The sequence below is a fragment of the Balaenoptera ricei genome, chromosome 8 (assembly GCF_028023285.1).
Source record: "Balaenoptera ricei isolate mBalRic1 chromosome 8, mBalRic1.hap2, whole genome shotgun sequence".
Classification (NCBI taxonomy): domain Eukaryota; kingdom Metazoa; phylum Chordata; class Mammalia; order Artiodactyla; family Balaenopteridae; genus Balaenoptera; species Balaenoptera ricei.
The window spans coordinates 68,770,755-68,791,282 of NC_082646.1; the positions used below are offsets into that span (position 1 = coordinate 68,770,755).

The 20,528-nt window shown below is 48.6% G+C and overlaps 1 protein-coding gene across 3 annotated transcripts in view; it reads right to left on the reverse strand.

Moving 5' to 3' along the window:
• The window catches only part of GALNT18 (polypeptide N-acetylgalactosaminyltransferase 18), a 339,857-nt gene that overhangs the window by 47,101 nt on the left and 272,228 nt on the right, over window positions 1-20,528 (reverse strand). For all 3 annotated transcript variants that reach the window (XM_059931141.1, XM_059931140.1, XM_059931139.1), the window contains exons 7-8: window positions 11,517-11,702; window positions 4,084-4,221 (exon numbers count right to left, since the gene is read on the reverse strand). In XM_059931141.1, the coding sequence (XP_059787124.1) occupies window positions 4,084-4,221; window positions 11,517-11,702 (324 nt within the window). The remainder of the gene's footprint in view (window positions 1-4,083; window positions 4,222-11,516; window positions 11,703-20,528) is intronic.

Here is a 20,528-nt window from a genome sequence, read left to right on the forward strand (position 1 = left end):
CCCTGTTCTTGACAGGGGACAAGGAACAGAGTCAAATTGTTTTCTCTTGAGCTCCCTTTCCTTTACTGGGTGATAGCGGCTCAATCTCAAACTTGAAGTTTAGAGGTTCTGCAGAAATATGAACATGTGTCAGTTCCCCAGGCAGGGCCCCAGAAGCATCGATGCAGCAAATCCTCTATCATAAACCAACTACTTGGCTGGCCTGTGTGGGAGGAGCATATGCAAATACTCTCTGGACTTCTCCCACAGCCCATGGAGGGGTGGGTGTCACATTTGAAGCCGAACACTGTAATCCATCAGTGAGACCTGCTAACTTCTACTGCAAAGAGAAAGTTCCAGAAAGCCCTGATGTCAGACTTGGATCTCCCCTGGATCCCCGAAGCTGGCCTCTGAATGAGGGGTGGGTGGTGCCTTTTGATAAAGTCCTCCTTGGCTCTGTGTCATCCACCCCCCATTAAGCAGGTGGTCTGTTGAGGAAGTTGGGAGAGACAGGCTGAGATAGAATCCTGGCTCCAGCTGTGTGGCCTTGGACAAAGCAACATAATTCCTTGTCTGTTTCCTTCTCTCTCAAATAGGGATAATACTAGTGCCAACCTCATAGGTTTGTGGATTAACTGAAACAATATCTATAAGTACTCAGCACAGGGCCTGACAAATAGCAAATGTGCAATAATTGTTAGCTGCTATTATTACCGCTATAACCTTTCTGAAGGCCGTTCAGGGAAACTAGCTTTTATGACTGCATCTATGTGCCAGGTGCCAGGTGAAGTGCTTTCCATGCATTTTCCCACCTAATTCTCAAAATAACATAGCCAGATCGGTAATACTATCTCTTTTAAGGGTGCAAGAAGTGTGTTACAGTAGGAAGCTCTGCACACCTCTTGGTCTGTAATGCTGTTCCCACTGCATGGACCCTCTGCCCCGGCCTTCTCTTTTCCCTGACTGAATCCTCCTCTTCCTGTGGTTCTCAGCTTCTCTGTCACTCTGGAAGCCTTTCCTGACCCACATCTGGGTGTGAGGCCAACACCTCCATTTCTCTGATTGCAGCACTTAACACGCTGTATTCTTGTCGCTTCTCCACTTGCCCGTCTCCTCTATCAGTCACCAGACTAGCTCTCAGGCTTTCTCACTGCCTGCGACATGGGTCAGCCCTGGCACATATTAGACAGTAAGTATGTGTGAATGAATGAAGAAAATGAACAGTGAATGAATGGCATCATAGTTGGACAAATGGCAGAGCTGGAGTCTGTCAGTCTCCAAAGTCCAAGCTCTTTCCATCATGCACATGGAGACAATCCTGAGACTGTGAAAGACGCCCCATGAAGTGATGTGACTATAACCTTTCAGGTTTTGCAAACTGTCAAGGTCACGTAGTGATTAAGTAGCAAAGCTAATGTTCAGAAGCAGGCATGTCTGTTTCCAGATGCTGTTCCATCTCTACTGTCAGCACCAGAGCTGGGATTATCCAAAGCCATGCCATCTCCCAGGCCTGGAGCTCGGTGATCCAGGCGGATGCCCATGCCCACACAGCGGGGCCCACAGGCCCTTCAGCCTGCAGGAGGCATTAGTGGGACCTATTACTAGATTAATGGGCAGGGTTATATAGACTTGACAGTGGCCTGAGAGTCCCAGGGGGTTATTTGACCTGAGCAATGCAGCTTAGGCATGAGTTGGAAGGGAAAAAAAAAAAAAAAAAAAAAAAAAAACATGCCCCTGAGAAGACATCTGGTCTTTCCATTTCAGAATAAAAGTAAAGTAATCACCAGGAAGAAAGATTCAGCCCCAGAAATCCTCTTGCTCTTGTGCTGCATCCTGCCTTGCCCATTGTCACCTTTCTGCCCCCATTAAGAGTTCATTATGCTCCTGGACAAGCAAGCATATATCTGCTCATGTAAGAACCCAGACTGTTGAGGAGGCAGGAGGGAGGGGGGCTGGCTGGGCCCTGAACAGCTGCTGGCAGATGAACATGCAGGGGGTCAGAGACCTCCGCCAGCCCCAGGAACGGCTGACACAGCTCAGCCCTCTGGGATGGCGAGTGGATGGTTTTTCAGCACAACAGAGTGAAAACAGCCCCAGCTGTGGACTCAAACGGATCTGGATCACAACCCTGTATATGCCACTTACTATTTGACCAACCAAAGGTTTCTGGGTGTGGTGGTGAGGAGAATACATGGTAAACCTGCTGTATGTGCTCATAAGATGAGACCCTTTTGCTTGGAAGACAAGAATGTCCTGGGCCAAGACCCAGAACTGCAATGGCTGCGTGCATACACCTCCACTGTTATTGCTTTCCCTGCTTCTCTGGCTGAGTTTGGCTAATACTCTTTAGCTACAGCTGATAGCTTGGTGAGACCATGAATCCAGAAGCTTGCCCTGGCTCCCAGAGGTCTGGGCCAATAGTTTCTCTGGAGCCACAGTAGCATAACTATTCTGTTTGGGCTGGGTTCAACAGTGGCCAAGCAGCACACACAACTTGCTAAGGGCTGAGTGTAGGGGTACCAGTAACTGCCGCATCCTCAGGATGGTTCTGGGGAGGTAGATGGGACGGATGGGCACCTCACAGTCCAGTGTGTTTCCATGGTGATGACAGGATCTGGAGCCTCAGGTAAAAGCTGGGCAGCACCAGCTGAGGAGTTTTCTGACATCTGAATTATACCAGCCTGGGAAGTGGAGAGGCAAGAGGCTACTGGGCGGTTCTCTCAGGACACGTCAGCCATGCCATGGGGACTCTTGTGGGAAGATATGACCCCCTCCTACAGGCTGGCCTCCGGGGACAACAGAGGCCCTGCAGGAGGGTGGGAAGGGGGTAGTTCCTGGGACCTTGGCTCTGTCTCCTTTAGAATCCTAGGATGTGAGAGTTGGGAGGTCCCCAGGGAACACTGAGGCTAACCCTTCAGCAAGGATTCTTCCCCTCCCAGGCTGATGTTGTACCCATAGTGTTCCTGCCGAGGCAGGCCTTGAACTCAGTTCTGAGCACAGGTCATCAAAGGAAGAGGCCTCAGTTCTTCCTTCAAGTTTTCATCCTGGGATATCTAAAAGGTCTGAGGGGACACTGCAAAGGGAGGAATGAGAGTGATATCAGAAGCTGATGTTTTAGACTCAGTTTCACTGTTGATTAACTGTGTGAATATGCGCAAGTCACTTTGCCTCTCTGTTTCCCCATCTGTAACACAGCAGGGGGTGAGGGTAAGGCAGGTGGCCCCAGGGGATAGTTTTGAGGGCAGTTTTGAGGGCTTAACTGTCATAGAAAATCTTTATGTGTTCAGTCAGCAAAAACCAGGTGAGATATCCAAAAATCAATCAGGTATTTAAAATACCTTAAGAGTTGTATGGTCCTGGGGATATTGGAAGAATGGGAGAGTTTATTATGTTCAAAGTATTTTAACCTTAGACACAAAATACATTTATGTATCTGAGACTTTCTTCTACCCACGAGGACAGTATTATTTTACCACACTTAACATTTGAAGAAACTAAGGCCAACAGACATTAAGACACTTGCCCAGGAAGTGGCTGGGTCAAGATTGGAACCAGGTCCAAACCCTCTGCTCTGTCCTCTGTCTTGCTGCCTCTCCTGGGGGAACTGCTCGCTGCCAATCAATAAGTGGAAACTACTAAAACATCCCTCAAAATACAGCAAACTCAGGAAGGTTATATTTCCCAGAACGCCTTACCAGGAGGCTCTGTGTGAGTGAAAGACATAGCCCCGTGGGTGGGGGAGGCATGCAGGCTGGTTGGTAGAACTTCAGGCACCCACGCTTGAGGAACAGTGGGGTTTGTTACGTTGTCTTGCAATCTTAACCTGACTGAAGGTTTTTGCATAATTAAGTGGGATATGCAGGTTTGGGGCCAGAGCTGAATTGCTTAGGACTGTAAAGGAGAGACTAAGCACCTCTCTCAAGGGAATGGAGAGGTTTGGGCTATGAAAGCATAGGCTGCCTCCCACTCAGCTCCAGAAATCAGCCTCTTGTCCACAGGTCTACCACAGGTCCCATACTGGGGGCCAAGAGGCTCTTTCCCTCCCTGACTCTCCACACCTCTCTCTGGTCCTGCTCTCTGTCTGCGTCTGGGCGAGCTCCTTACCACCCCATAGGCAATGATGTCTGAGTACATCCTCATCTCTGGGTACACGCTGACCAGGTACCACCGGAAGGTCTTGCACTGCAGCTGTTTCCTCAGAGCCTTCCTTGCAGTGATGTCCCCGATGTCGATTCCTGAGTCCTGCACAGGATGCAAACACAGAGATTCAGCCACCACCAGGGCACAGCTTTTCCCTGAACCTCCCCAACCACGGTTCTGGAGACTGTCTGGTGAAGGGACAACCTGGGAATATAACTCATGCACTTCCCAACGTGTGCCTTGGCCCCATAACTGTCCCCGTTTGGTCTGTGAAACATCAGCCAGATCAGCACTGATGGGGACTGTCATCAAAAGCCATTGAAAATAAAGATGCAAATCCTTAAAAATGACTAAAAGAAAAAAAAGCTGTAGTCTTTGTATAAGTGAAATAAATGGGAAGAATACAGTCTGATTAAGGTTTTCTCTACCTCAAGAGATAAGATGAGAGATTCTGAACTGCTGGGGGAGAGGAAGAGGGAAGGGAAAGAGTTGAAGATGGAATAATGCTAATTACATTACTATTCCTAAGGATCATGGCAGCTAAGTCTTACATAACACAATGTGTCAGGCTGTGCTCTGCATGAGACAGGCACATATATTTATATTTTACTTATATTAAATTTATGTATGTACATGGTCCCATTTAAACCTATGAGAGAGCACAATATAATACTCATTTTACAGATGAGGAGTTGAGACAAAGGGAGGTTCAGTGACCTCCTGGGTGACTTGCCCAGAGTCCCATAGCTAATAAGTGGTGGACCTGAGAGTTGAACCCAATCAACCTGGGTCTGGAGTTTGTGCATTAAAATTTACCCGGCACATTTTTAGGAGCCTGCCCTATTGCCTCCTAAGACCAAGTCCCTATGGGAGAAGCAGCCTCTCTCTTTACGCCTGGGGGGCTTAGCATAGACAGCACTGTGTCTCTCACTTCCCAGGTGTACCAGAGAGGTGGCCCTTGAGCCACCTGCTGCCACATGCAGCAGACAAGGAGTAGACATGGAGACATGGATGTGTCCTTGAGTGAGAGCGAGAGAGAAGCCCCTACGTTTCTTGTGATCCCAGAGCAGAGGGGAAGCCCTGGGCTTGCACCCCAGCTGTTGAACAGGGCACAGAAGCAGCTGAGAAAGAGCTGATGCCACAGCAGAGGATGGAGGGGGGTCCCTCCAGCTGGGGATCAGATGGAGACGGGTGACATCTCAGAGGACGACACCATGGAGCCAGGGATCAGAGGGGCACATGGTATCTCATGAGACATCAGCCCAGAGCAGAGACAGAGGAAGATGGGGAAGCACATACAGCTCTCTCCCACCGACACTGCAGTCCATGTGCTGGCAGTGTGACCCCATCTGGTTCTGCCATCAACTCCGGGATCAAGTTACGGGGGTTGGGAAATGATGAAATTGACAGTTTAAGTCTGAAATGTCTGGGAAAAATCACAAAGATGGCTGCTGCATGTATCTGGACATGATCAGAACACATTTTTGATATCAGTCAACAGGGGCTTGAGTCAAAACAAAATGTAGATATAGAAGAAATACATTTATTTTTGCCCACCAGAGTTCAGGTCATGTAAAAATTTGAACCTGCCACAGCCTGAAGGTTTAAGTTCCAGACTCCTAGGGTGCAGTTTCAGTGAGGATATACCTTTTGAATATTTCTCGATGACCTTGTCTCTGATGGGTCTGCTCCCTGGCTCCTGCTGGGAGCCCTCCCAGCAACTGCTACTTGGCCTTTCTCTGCTGGACCCCGGCTCCCTGACGATCAGGAAACATGTTCTGCTGACCTCTGTACCCACAGTCTAGCGCTGCGCCTGAACTATATTGATGAGACCGAGTTGAAAAAATATTTATGAAATAGTGAACTTAGCAACTGACAATAAAGGTATCCTGCTCACCCCCCCCCCCACACCCCAAGACATCTGTTAAGTATTAACTCTTTAAACTTCTCTGCACTTTATCCTCACATCACAAAGCTATTTGCCTGGATCCAGGTCTTCTCGCTTCATGCTATACTTGCCTTTATGTGATGACAAATTAACACTGTCTCAGCTATTACAGAAAGCAACTAGAAGAACCTACCTCAGGAAGGCCTCTGTATTTTCCTAAAAATCTAGGTTCCCATGGGAAAACTTCCTTTCTACATTCAGGATCAAAGGAAGGTTTGTCTCTCTACTTATAATCTAATCAAAAGTGGGGGAGAGACAATCCATCAGGAGTCCATCTCTCCTTTAACGTCTAGGAGACTCAAGAACCAGAGTTTTGCTCAGCTTAACGTGTCTGGATATCGTGTCCCTTTCCTCTTCCTGTTTACTAATGGACTTTTGCCTTTCCATTTTAACGGTTCAGCACATCTGTACTGTGTGTTTACTGTAAATTGCATCAAACTCTTTTTCAGAGCAGGGGGAGGAAATTGAGAAATAAGCAAACATTCTCAGAGAAGGTCACCTTGACCTTTATTATTAGAAAACAATAAACGTATCTTCCCCCTTTGCTAAATACTTAGTGTAGAGGGTTGAATAGTGCCCCTCCCCAGTATCATGTCCGCCCAGAACCTCCAAACGTGACCTTATTTGGAAATAGGATCTTGTGGATATAATTAACTAGAGATCTTGAGACGAAATCGTTCTGGATTTTGGATGAGCCTACATCTTCATAAGAGAAAGGAGAGGGAGGCCTGAACGCACAGAGACACAGAGACAGAGGCAGAGAATGGAAAGATACATCTACCAGCCAAGGAACCCCTAGAGCCACCACAAGCTGGAAAAGGCAAGGAAGGATCCTCCCCCAGAGCCTTTGGAGGGAGCACGGCCCTGACAGCACCTTGATTTGGAGCTTCTGGCCTCCAGAACTGTGACAGAACACATTTCTGCCACCAGTTTGTGATCATTTGTTCTGGCAGCCCTAGGACACTAACGTACTTAGCCACACAAAAAGCTGTCCAGTATTCCTGCCTGTGTGTGCAGCCAGACACAAAATTCCTTGTAGCCAAACCCAAAGAAGGGCTGTTGCCTAAGAACCGTGGTGAGTCATCCTTGGCACTCAGCCTGTCTTCGGGCAAGAGGAAGCAGGGGCGCATCTAGAGCTCCTGAACCCTGTGTAAGAAAATACTGATGCTTTGCTGCAGACTGACTTTGTTTGTTGATAAGCAAACTGATTTTCACTTAAAGTAGAGGCTGCATGAGCGGAAGGCTCCTCTGGATTTCCAAAAGCTTGGGACTGAATGTGATTAAGAGTGAGTGAGAGAGCTGGTTCTGTTCAGTGCACCGCCCAGGAAGGACTCCGCATAGAAGGAAGCGAGGGAGGATGACTGCTCAGCAAGAGCATTTTAAAGCTGGGGCGGGAATGCAGAGGGTGCAGGTGATCACGTGGACAACAAGAGTTAACACTTCTCTAGTGCTTTCCATTTGCCAAGCACTGATCAAAGTCTTTCCACATATTAACTTATTTAATTCTCCAGGGAGCCACTAGGCAGGGGTGAAGGGTTCCAGCTCTACATTTGCAGTTGGGATGCTGTAGACAAAACGTTAAGTAAATCGGGAACACATGCGCCTGTGACTGAACAGAATGTATTGAGATGCCACCACATCACGGGCAGCTGGGAAAATTACTGGGGAAAACATGGAGGGATGCAGCACCCACATTTCCTCCCTCTTCTTTCTTTTTCAACTCATCTTTATTGAGTGCCTAGACTGTGTCAGGTGCTGTCCTAAGCATCATGCATACGAATAGGAAGAAGTCACAGTCTGCCTGAAAGCAGAGTCTGGAAGATCCAGACAAGTAAACAGACTCTGCACACAGTGTGAAGCATGGCGGGAAGCAGAGAGTGCTGAGGGACAGTGGAAGAGGGGTCTTAGTCCATCCCCAGGTGTGGGGCAGCCAGGATGAAGGGGAAAGGGAGGAGAGCAGTCAAGGAAGGCTTCCTGGAGTAGGTGACGCTAAGGGTGAGTTTGGAAAGATAAGCAGGATTAGCTAAACTAGTGTCACCCAAACCTGGTTTTCCCAAACCAGCACCTGGGGAGCTTTTTACAGATTCTGGTACCACTATACACCTCCTCAGTAAAATCTCTGAGGACGAGACCCAGAATCAGTATTTTTTAAAAGGTCTCCAAGTGATTCTGATGCAGTTGGTCTGTAGATCTGCTTTTAGGAGCCACTGACCAAGGGAAAAGGGGATCACACATATGGCCAGCAGATTCATTTGTTAACAAGAATTAGTGAGGTTTTACTGAGCCCTGACCACGTGCCCCACCTTGTGCTAGGCCTGGTGACACAGATATGAATAATAAAATCTGTCCTCAGAGAGCCCATGGTCTAGTGCAATGGTTCTCAGCCCTGGATGGACATTAAAATCCCCAAAGAGCTTTCTTAAAAAAAAAAGTCCCCTTCCAAACCAATTAAATCATAATCTCTGGGGTGGAGGCCAAGTGATTTTAAAGTTCAGCCAGATTTGAGACTCACTGGTCTAATGAGAGAGACTTTCAGACAACGGAACATTCTCTTACAGGGCGATGATGCAATGACAGAGACACGCAGGCAAAAAGGGGCTTTCTCCCCAGCTGGGGCTGGCTTCTAGAGAAGAGGTCGCCCGAGCTGAGTCTAAAACGATGGAGGAGAATTGGTAAGGGTGGAGGCTGGGGAAGCGGTTTTGGGAGGAATTCCAAGCAGAGAGGACGAAATGGGCCAACACACCGAGATGAGAAACAGCCTGGTGTGGACGGGGAGCTCGGGGCAGTTCCCCTAGCCCACGCTGTCTGCAGGGCCTCCAAAATAAGGATAGTGGGCAGTGCGGCTGGAGAGGTGGGTGGAGGAGAAAGCTCAGATCCATGTCTAACACCGGACTTTATGCCTGATCTTGTGCACACGGAGAGTCGTGTAAAGCTTTCAAGTAGGACAAGGACATGGTCGCTGTGAGTTTTTTAAAAGGATGACTTTGGGCAGTGGGGAGTATGAATTTGAGGGGTAAGACTTGAGCCAGGGAAACCAACCAGAGGCTGTTGCAGAGGAAGAGACGAGGCCTGAACTCAGAAGTGAGAGGCACGGAAAGGTGGGCTCGGTGATGGACTGGGAATGGAAGACGATTAAAGGAAGACCCTCAGGTCTAAGCTCACATGTCTGGTCAGATGGTGGTACCATGACTTCAGACAGAGAATAAGAACAGAAGCAGACTCGGGGGGAAAAAGATGTACGCAGTGCAGTCAGATTCAGTCTGAAGGGCCTGTGGGAACAGCCAGGAGAAGATGCGTGGCTGAAAGTCTGAAGCTAAAGGCAGAAGTCTGGCTGGAGAGAGTAACTAGGAAGCCGTCAATGTATAGGTGGTGCAGAGCCCAAGAGTAGATGGGATTACCCTGGAGATGCATATCATGAGAGCAGGTGGCCAAGGACGGGCCCCTGGGGAGCACTTAAGCCACCACTGGAAGTAAGCCTTGCCCACAAGGAGTTGGGAGCAGTCGGAGAGAAGAGGACGCTCTGGGGTGTGGAATCCTCGAGCTAAGGGAGTGAAGAGTTTCAAGGAAAAGGTGGGATCCTGTAAGTGAAAGACTTAAAATAGCCATTAAATTCAGCAGTTAGGAGGCCCATGATGACTTTGTTAAAAGCAGCTTTGAGGTAGTATTGGGCTGTGACTTGAGAAGTGGACGGGAGGTGGAAAAGTGTTGACTCTTTCCACAAACCTGAAAGAGGCAGAAGAGGGAGTCTGGACATACAAGCGAACAGGGGGGGGTCAAGAGGAAACACGCTGATCCCTTCCTTCTCCTCCTAAGGCTTCATCCTGGACATTTCCACCCCTCATCTGGCTTTCTTGTGTTACCCCTCCAGCCCCACCCACATGACTTTGTTTGAACTCTTCTAGGAGTCACAGGCAGACGCTGAGTTTCATCATTTTCCAATTACTTCTACTCACTCACTTCTCTACTATTCTTTGGATTTGCTGTCTATTTCAACATCTGGCAGCTGTAATCGGGGGGAGAGGGCTACAAAGTCTGCAGCTTTGGGGTGCAGAGAGAAGGGGGACAACAGTAATGGACAGGATCCCAGTCCTTTGCAGAAGCCGGGGATCCACACCGCTTCGCTGGTGAGCTCCTGGGGAGTTTCCAAGTGTGCTTAACATTTTGCTATCAGAGGACACCCACAGCAGGGCTCAGCATCCTGCCCAGAATGCTGTGATCCAACGCCCACAGCCACAGATGGGGCTAGAAGGCACCACCGTTTCCCTAGAAACACTCCCACTGTCAGAGCTGCATTCGGGGCTGGTTCATTAGGGCTGGCTGCACTCCCGCTGGTAATGCTTGGTTCTTCATTCTTCTTCCCAGCTGCTGAAATCTCACTGATTGTAGGAGGATGCAATCAGCCCAAGACCACTCCCCCTGGTCGTGGTAGTGAGGGGGTTGCCTGAAAGCTCCCACCCATGACCCAGCCTACTTTCTCAATCACTCAGCCTGAGCAAAACATTAGCTTGGTGGACACATCGGGGAAGAAGGCCTTCATATGGAAACTTTAAGAAAAGATCAATCATTGCCCTATTAGGAAGAGAGAATGGAGGCTTTCTAAAGGACTCACGAGGGGAAGCCATGGCCTTGGGAGGAAGGCAAGAGGTCATGCAGTCAACAGCTCCGTTTCACATAAAATGCAACATAAGCAACGATCTCCAGGCAGACCAGCTGGCAAGCAGGTGGGGATCCCGTGGCTGGCATCTGTTGGGTTCTCCCAACCCAGCGGTCCAAGGTTACTTCCATATGACACACAGCAAGGCTGAACAGAACTACCAAAGAAACACTGCTTTCTCTCTCACACTTCTTAAGTGTGCGTGACTAGAGGGCTAGAGGACAGTGGCAGGTGATGATGAGGTTCGGTGAGGGTTAAAAGTAGCCTAAAAAATGTGGGAATGTAGCCCAGCCCCATCCATGTGGCTCAAGCAATCCCAAAGGCATAGGAATATTCCTTATTGGTCTGGTCAAAGGTTCGATGGAGAAGTTTGAATCCAGTCTACAGGGAAATTAAGGTGCATTTTGTGAATGTTGGTAATTACTGGGATATTTGTCATCCAGGACCATGAAATATCTATTGTCAGAGAAGCTGAGAACCTGGGAGCATGTTGGAACCTTGGAGCCACGTGGTCCAACTTTGTCACATAGAATGAGGACACTGCTGTCTGGAGGGAAGGAGCCCTCCTTCGAGGAGGAGGTGACCAGGGGTGGGGTGGGTAAGACATGCCTTAGCACCCTATAGTCAGCCACTTTTCTTCAACGTCTTGTATCTTAGGGTTTGAGAATTCACTCCAGCATGGCGAACAAGACTCTGGCTATCCCCTGGGAAGAAGGGTTGAATCTCAGGTGTGTTTTGTTTGTTTTTTTTTCCCCAACAACCCCCAAGAAACACACCCCCACGGGGGCTTCCTACCTCTTGGGGTATGTTCCATGCCATGTACACATGGCTTTTAAATTCGTCCATCCAGACTTCAGCCACCCTGAGGGCGTTCCTGCGGACATGGGCCGTGAGGTCCTCGGTGTAGGGCTTGTGGGCTCGCTCAATGTGGGCAATCCGCGAGCAGGGCAGGACCTCTACGCTCCCGCCACACTGCCACACCTGCGGAAGACACGGGCCATGCGTCAGTGCCCAGACCTGACCCTGAGCCTGGAACCCAGACCACAGGTGACCATGAACGTGAGCTCAGACACATCCAGCTCTCCTCACCTTACTCTCCTGTCTGCAAAGGGAGCGAGCTGTACCTTATTTCTACTCCTAGAACAGGAAGGTTATTGAGTCATTAATTTGTGTCCTGTTTCCAGTTGCTGTGGATTTACCAGCAAAGAATTAATGCACCCTCCCTCTCCAGTCTTTCCGCCCTCCCTCCCCCAAAGAAGAGACGAGACGTTTTGTGACCAGCGATCTGGGTTCTCCTTGCCCCGGGGGAGAAGTTAACAAAATCCTTGATAACGGTCTCTGCAGCTGTGCTTGACATGGATGGACCAGCAGAGCCTCCCAACAGAGACATCGCCTTAAAATGGACCACCTGGGCCTGGACACGGATGAGTGATCTCCACAGGGAGAGCCAGGCGCCCTGCTCCGGCTCCACCTTTCCTGGGCTCTGAGTTCTGTCAGAACCCAAGGGAGGGGGAGCTATAAAGAAGGGAATAGTATGAAACTTCTCCCTGACCTTGGTGAGTAGGAGCTTGAACAGGATGCAATTGGATTTTGAAAAATAAAGAAAAATGACCTTGTAACCTGAGCGTCGAGGGACAGTGTCTTGGAGCCCTTGCCACAATCATTCCAGCCACTCTGGAAGTTCAATGTTCCGGAATGTGCACATCCTTTTGCGTCTTTAGGCCTTTGCCCATTCTATTTGTAATTTTGGAATGCCTTCCCTACTCCTTCTCCAGCTGAAAAAAATATCATCTCTCAAGAGCTTGGCCACCCAGCCACACTATTGTGGGGTCTTTGTTTAATTCTTGGGGCAGAGCTTCCTCCTCTGGCCCTCAAAGCTCTTGATACCACAACTTACCTGCTAATAGGTCAGCCTCCCCCTCACTCCGTGTTGCTGGAGGGCAGAACCCATATCTCATTCGTTTCTCATCTCCAGCACAGAACACAAGGCCTGGTACATATAGCTACTTTGTAAGTACTTGTTGAATAAATATATAAATGATTGATGCCTAACCAGACAATATCAGTAGATGGTTGGTGCTTAGTAAAGTGGGATGAATCTGAAATACCTGGTCAGAGAGGATGAGTGAGGCTTTTGGCGGAAAGCAATCAAGATCTCTTGGTGGACAGCGGTGGTCACTTATTAGGTATTGTCAACTGGACAATTTGGCGGATGATATTTGTGCTTATAATGTGTACTCATCGACAACCGTAGGTCTTCCTCCAAGGTAAGGTCAGCTTCAAATTTAGCTTAATTCCCCTCCCTCCCGTGCTAGTTAGGAAGAGAATGTCTTCTCTTCCACCAGGCTATTTCACACCAGTTGGTCCTGTTGGAAGTTGGAAGGCAATAGACGGACTAAGCTTGTCTTGCATTTAGTATATTATTAATATTTAGGGCCAATGGAAAGGAAACAAGCATCCCCACTGAGCGTCCACTATGTGCCAGGCACCGGCACAAATCACACATAGTAGCTGTGTGACCTTGGGTTATTTACTTGATCTCAGTGTGCCTCAGTTTCCTCATCTCCGATGGGGATCCCAACAGTTCCCATCTCAAGAGGTTGCTGAGGAGATTAAAGTGTTCATATACAAAGTGCTTAGAAAGATGCCTGGCACATAATTAGCGATCACTCAGCCTCAGCTATTACTGAACAAATGATACACAGCAGAATCTTCAGAATAACCCTGTGAGGTAGTGGTTATTGTCTCCAATGCCAAATGAGGAAACTGAGACCAAGGCTGTCCCTTGCCCAAGACCACACTGCTGGTATGAAGGCAAAAGGATGAGTCTGAGCCTGACCGAAGCTCAAGAAAGTGCCAGTGCTTCCCCAGGTGACCATGGTTTGAAGGAAGTTTCCACACCCAGGGGTGGTTCTGAGGACCAGGAAAGGAAGCCATGGAAGGCTCTGGGGTGTGTACTTTATGTCCATGACCTGTATATTCTGGGGACTGTGCTGATTTCCAATTCACTTTGCTCAGATTTGCAAGGAAAGCCTGTGAATACTGTGAATATGTTACTGATAACACACGGAGTCAGGGTAATTATTCTTTGTGCTACTGGAATGGAGGCTACTAATTGACATATTTCAGCGACCCAACACAGTACATGATTTGGAACAAAGCTCTTTTATTCCAAGACCTGTCTCTCAAAGAGTCAGTCGCCATTTCATCTTAGAGTGGGAGCATCTGCCGCGGTTCTAATCAGAAGGGTGGTGGCAGCACCTCCCATTCTGCCCTTAGCTGCACAGTGAAAGGAGCCCTGTGAATTCACTGCTGACCTCTTGAAGCCACTCCCCTTTCCCCATCCTGTAGCCACCGCCCTCATCCAGACCGCTGCCACGTCCCATCTGGACTCTGCAACAGCCTCCAAACAACTGCCCTCCCTCCTGCCTTCCTCCTCCAGTCTCTTCTCCACCCAGCAGCCAGAGTGATCTTTTGAAGGTGTACATTGGATCCCGTCCCGCCTGCACGGCGCCCTCCCCCGCACAGCCCCTGAGGCTCCAGGGGCCTGGCCCCTGCCCACCCCTCCAGCCTCGTGCTTGCTTCCCAACATACTCCGTGCTGCAGTCATGCTGACAGTTTTTACTTCCTCCAGCATGCTGGGTTTCCTCTCACCTCTGGATTTCTGCACATGCAATTGCATACCCACCCCGCCCCGCTTCACCTGACATCCTTGGGGTGTCAGTTCAGCGTCACAGTTCTGTATCCCCTTCAACTAGGTGAGCCTGTCCTGCTCTGTGGTCCCAGCCCTGTCTTTCCCGACCATGACACTCTGGTACCTGCTGGTTTACTAATCTCCTTCCCTCTTTCAAAATGTTCTCCAAGCTCTTCACCATATTCTCCATTAGACATGTGCTAAATGGTGCCTAGAACAGGTCACGGGTTTCCAGCAGAGGTGGGGTGGCTGGGCTGGGTGGGAGTAGCACATGGTTTGTAAAAGCACGGCTTTGGAGCCAGCGAGAAGTGGATTCCAATTTTTACCTCTGCCACCTGCTGCTGTGTCACCCTTGGCAGGATATTTCTCCTCCCAAGTCTCAATTTCGCCCGGTAGAAGAAGGGGATGGAGTGCAGGTAGGTGTTTGACCCTGAGCCTGCCTCCGGGTGAGCTCTGTACGCATGGCAGTCGAGGTGGGATCAGGACATCTGGGTCTATTCTGGCCCCACCATGTGCTGGCTGAGCGGCAACGCTCGGGTAATTAACATCCCGTCTATGAAACTCAAATTACAGCGATCGCTACACTGAGCTGCGGGCTCTGGAAGCCCCTGTCGTAATGCTCGGAATATTGCAAGCCCTTAGCCTGCACTTGTTATTACTGAGTATTTTATAATAACCATTATGATTGCTGCTATTGGCTTCTCCTGCACAGCCAGCTTCAGGGGACAAATGATTGCAGAGGAGTCACGTGTCTGGCTGAAGCCCAGCAGACAACAGACGTGCTGCTCTCCAGAGTGCCTGGCCCAGCAGGGAGAGGTTCCTCTCCAGAGACTGGAAGCACCTGTTCACCTACAGGTTGTCTCCGCTCTCCTCTCTTCTGTGAAAAGAAACGCATCTATTGTGAGCATCTGCCTTGGATATAGCCTTTGGGTTCCTGGCAGCTTCTGGTTGGAGCAGAAGATGTGTATTTGGCGTGTTTGCCCCTCCACTTCTGGACGCTGCCCGATGACCCTGAAATAAACAAGAGGGAGCCTGTGCTCCACGATCCCCACACGACGAGCAGCTCCGCTGACCAATGGCTTGCTCCAGAGAGAATCTCAGAAGTCTTACCCACAGCTGATCTCAGAGACCCTCTCGTGGATGGCAGACAAAAGGATAGGAAAGAAAATCACTGGCATTTGGACCTCATGAAAGATGACATCATGAAGCTTCCATGGGGGTTTGGGAGCATGAGGAAGTAAAAGGGATCCAGGCCTGGGACACAGGTCTTAGCTGGCATGATGTGGCAAGACCCAAACCAGATAGAGGCTATAGACGGGAGGCATTGTGCCAGAGAAGCAGGGCCGCTGGAGGGAGGGCAAAGATGTGGGACAGAATGATGGCTTAGCATTGCAAGTTCTAGGGGGCAGAGATGCCAAGAGGAGGAAGAGCAAGGGTTGGCTACCAAAGGGGTGGCTGAGAAATGAGGACCAAGGGTCAGCAACCAAGAAGGCAGATGAGGTCGCAGGGCACAGGAAGCCACTACCAAGGTAGAACTTACTTTTTACCTAGCGCGCTTGTGACCCAGGCTCATAACAAGTGAGGCGTGTGCTAGTCTTACAGGCACTGGGGACGCCTGGTGGCACGTCAGCCCAAGGCTGGACCTCGTGGCTTCTGGATGGGCACTGGGCAACATGTTTCTTGACCACACCAATTTTTTTCCTGTCTCTGTGCCTTTTCACCTGCTATTCCATCTTTCTGGAATAAATCCCGCACTCATTACCCAGCTCAAATCTTACCTTCTTTCACCCACCCAGTCTAAATTAGATCCCCTCTGAATACTTTTAGCACCCCACCCTTTTTCTTAATAATGCTTATTCATAATACTTCTATTTACGTATTTCTTCATTCAATGTCTGCCCTCCACCTCCATTGCCCTGCTAAAGTATAAGCTCCAGGAAGACAAGGAGTACGTTGCATATACCAGCACCAGGCACTCAGGACATGTTCAATAACCGTGATCTGAATGAGTGATTCCAGCAATCCCAGAGCCCTGGGCTTTCACTCACCGTATAGAGAGGCCGCTTAACCCGCTTAGCTGGCTCCTCTAATAAAGGCCATAAACATAAAATGTGCCAGATTTTACTGAACACAATGACTTCCTTCAAACCCAAGTGGTTTTTCAGCAAAGCTCTGACATTTAAGTGCATGTTGCTACAAACAAGAAGAGTTACTTTGGCTGCAGAGCTTGAATTACCGTTATAAAACTCGGGAAGTTATCAAATGAACCTGGGCGACTGCAGGCAGTTTCGTCTTATGGAACCATGAACTCACTGTAGAGAAAGCCCCCCACCTAGCCAACGCTTCCAGACGCCCACGGAGGAGCTGCTGGGCTGCCCCCAGACGTGACCGAGAACCTGAACTGTTGTAAACAGAAGAGCGAGTCACACTCACCGACAGCCCTACCCAGGGAGCCCTAATCCTGTGATTGTTTCTGAAAAAACTTGGTGCATCCATCTGGGAACTACAAGAAAGCTCGCAGGTCTTGAGGGCTGGTAGACAGAGTGTGAATCCTGCCTCTGTCACACATTAGCCTTTGACTTGGACCTGTTCTTGGATGTCAGTTGCCTTTTTATTGGGGCAACTGGCAGGTTTAAAAGAGATGCTGTATGAAAAGCTCCCTCTAGCAAAGATAGGCATCTAGTAAGTTCTTAGGAAGGATCAGGTTCCCTTCCCTTCCCAGGACTGGGAGCTGCTGGTACAAGGTCAGGGTCAGAAGACAGTTTATGTCCTATGTTGGCCACTTACATAAATAGACCTGTTTACTTCCCAAGCCTCAGTTTCTCCCAACTGCCAAATGGAGGAGCTGGACTCGGTGACATGTTAGATACCTTATACTTTTTGCATTCTGTGGTTCTAAGTGTTCTTGCCAGTACCTCAAATATTACCCAGTATTTGAGACAACTGGTAGAGTTGTGAATTGCGAGTTATAAAATAGGGAGACACTGGAGGCAAGACATCAGGATACAGTGTGACCATTTCTCCTACTCAGAGTCTGGTGATCACTCTGTAGTCTTTGGTAGGAATAGCAGATAACACTCCCATGTTAAATCCATTCACTGATTAATGTCCTCTGAAGCACTGGGTTAAGAAGGATTCTGAGGCTCTGTCTGGGCTCAGTGGAAAAACATGCCACCATTTATTAGTAATATCTACCGAGGGTAAGTGATTGGGGGGCAGTGGCACCTTAGTCTTGTACTTCATAACCACAGTCCACAGGATAAGATCCCAAATCCTGTCCAGCTTTTATCTCCTTATGACATTTAATAAGCTCTTCTCTCTTGGCAAAATGTTCCCACTGTTCCCTTAGCCCAGACATCCTCCTTCCTGCTCTCCGTCCATCCAAAGCCAGCCTGGCCCTGTTCCTCCAAAGTCCTGAATCACGATTTGCACCACTCAAGTGGTCCTTATTTCTTGGCTCATGTTGTTAATTACCTTTTTATGTGTAGCTGTCTCGCCTAACTTGGCTGTGAAATGCTGAGATAAGAGTCGAAAGCCAACCCAGGCAGGCTGGCGGGAGGAAGACGAGGAAGATGGAGGCTGAGGCCTGAGAATGGCTGGCAGAAGACCAGCAACGTGTTTGCAGAGTGGTTGTAGGGTCAGAAATGCAGGCAAACAAAGACACTGACTAGGGCATCACCTAGACACCGTATGTGTCTCACTCTAGTAGCAGCCGTGCATGGGAATGAGAAGGAAAGAGAGGTCAAACCTGGACAAAGCTAAGTCAAAAGCCAGAGGCTGTCAGCCTCTTCCCACTATCACATATATTTATTTGCCTGGCTAATTCCTACCTACTTTCCCTGTCTGCCCTGAATTTGGTTAAATGCCTCTGCTCTGCATTCCCATGTCACCTATATACCTCCTCCAGCTGTGTGCCTGTGTACATTGTATATGTACAGTTTAAAGACACATAACACAAGGGACAACTGTTTACCTACCGCCCACTTAAGAAACACTACTGGCAGCAACTTAGAAATCTCTGTGTACTCCTCCTTACCCACAAAGGTAACCCATTATCCTGAATCTTGTTAATAATTTCCTTGCCATCAAGCTCGACTACGTACTTAGTTTTACCTGGTTTTAAATGCTGTGTAAGTGGAAGTATATTGTCTGCATTCTTCAACTTGCTTCTTGCTTCATTTATTTTCATCACCATTGTGTTCCATTGTATAAATGTACACACATTTATTTATGCATTCTCCTGGTGGTCCACAGTCTGGTTGTTTTCAGGATTATGAATAGTGGTCCTTCGAGTATTCTTATACGTGTCTCCTGGCACCCAAGAGAGAGCACCTGTCTGTGTATCTACACATAGTGGAATTTCTGAGCCATAGGTTATAACACACATTCAACTCTCCCAGGGAGAGTGAAACTCTTCCAAAGTGAGAATCCCATGTTCCAGTCCCACCAGAACAGATGAGCACTCATTTTGCTTTACAATCTTGCCAACATTTGGCATCGTTCATAGATGGGTGTGAAATTCACTCTCACTGTAGTTTTAATTTGCATTTCCCTGAGTACCAGTGAGATGGAGCTTTTTTCCTATTTATGGGCCCAAAACACCAGCCTGTGAGAGAAGACCCATGGCCACCTTGCTCTCCTTAAGGAATCTCAAGAGCCTAAATAGGCCTGGCACATGATAGATACTCGATAAATTGCATGAATGAAGGATTGAGAGTTGAGCCTTAGTTCTGAGTCATCCCCTGTGCACTTTCCTTGGTGCTCTCCCAGCTTTCCAAAGGCAGATATTTCATTATTTTCAAGTGTAAGGAAACATTTTTTAAAGTCTGACAATGCTTATTCTTCCATCAGACTCCAAAGAAAAACACTCCCTGGGGATCCAGTTTCCCAAGCCCTATTCTTACAATAAAACACTGCCAAAAGGTCTTTTGGACAGAATTGCTGCTCGGGGGAAAAAAAAAAAATGATGCTTTTTCTTGGAAGGTGTCCCTGAAGGGGTCTGATTTTGGGTCAGCCGTAAGAAGCCCTTGAAGCAGTTTCCCTGTTTGAAAGGGATCCTTCCTAACTATCAGAAGGCAGCAGGAGGATTCATCTGGCAGGAATCCAAGAAGAGACCAGCTGGGCTGGAATGTCTGCAAACTTTTCATGAAGAAAAAGTTAAAAGGTTGTTTTGCAGGGACTTGAGATTTGCTGAAATAGCTGTTTACCTATAGGAAACCCAGGGGCAGCCATGGTGCCAAGCTCAGCAAACCAGCCCATCACAGACAGGGGCCCCAGCTTTCCTTGGACCCTAATGCTCTGACTCTAAAGATTGGGACCATGAAAGTTCATTTCCTTATGGGAAATTCCAGGAGGATCGCTTAGCAAACATGTGGTCACTGAGATTAGACGCCCTCTTTCAGTGGTTCCAAACAAGGTGAACTTATACATGGTTACCTTAAAACTCATAGCAGCCAACAGCCCTGATTACTATTGTCCAAATGCAGTCTGGGGTGGACTCAAGACAGAATGGAAGAAAAGGAAGAAGACAGGCCTGGTCCTACCTGGGGTTGGGGAAGTGGAGCCAGGAGAAGGGTGGTCTCCAAGAATGTGTCTGACTCCTATTGCTTACGAATATCTGTGCTCCTCTACATCTCCCAGCCTCCTTTGAAGTCGGGAGGGATTGTGTGAGCAGCTCAGGCCAATGAAATAAGAGAGGAAATTACAGCTGTCACTTTCAGGCCCAGGTGGGTAAGTATCCAGTGTGGGAAACCCATGAACACTTCTACCGCTTCTCCTCCCAATCCGCTGGATGTTTACGCCAAGATGACCTTGAAGTTCAAAGACGGGGAACCCCCAAGAAAAGCAACCTGAGTCCTAAGTTACCACTTGGATAAGAGCTGCCCAGGAGAGCCCCCCAACATTTAGAGGACTGTGAAGTGAGAAATAAACTTGTCCTGGGTTCAGCCTTTGGGGTTTGGGGGCTGCTGTTGCAGACTGTGATCATTTCCCTGATTCATACAAGCTGCCAGCATGTGGAGAGGCAAAGTGACCAGAGAGGCTTGGGCCCTGCAGCATGGATAACCAGGGGTTCAATCTATTGGGTGAGACTTTGCAGCAGAAGTTTCCAGGCA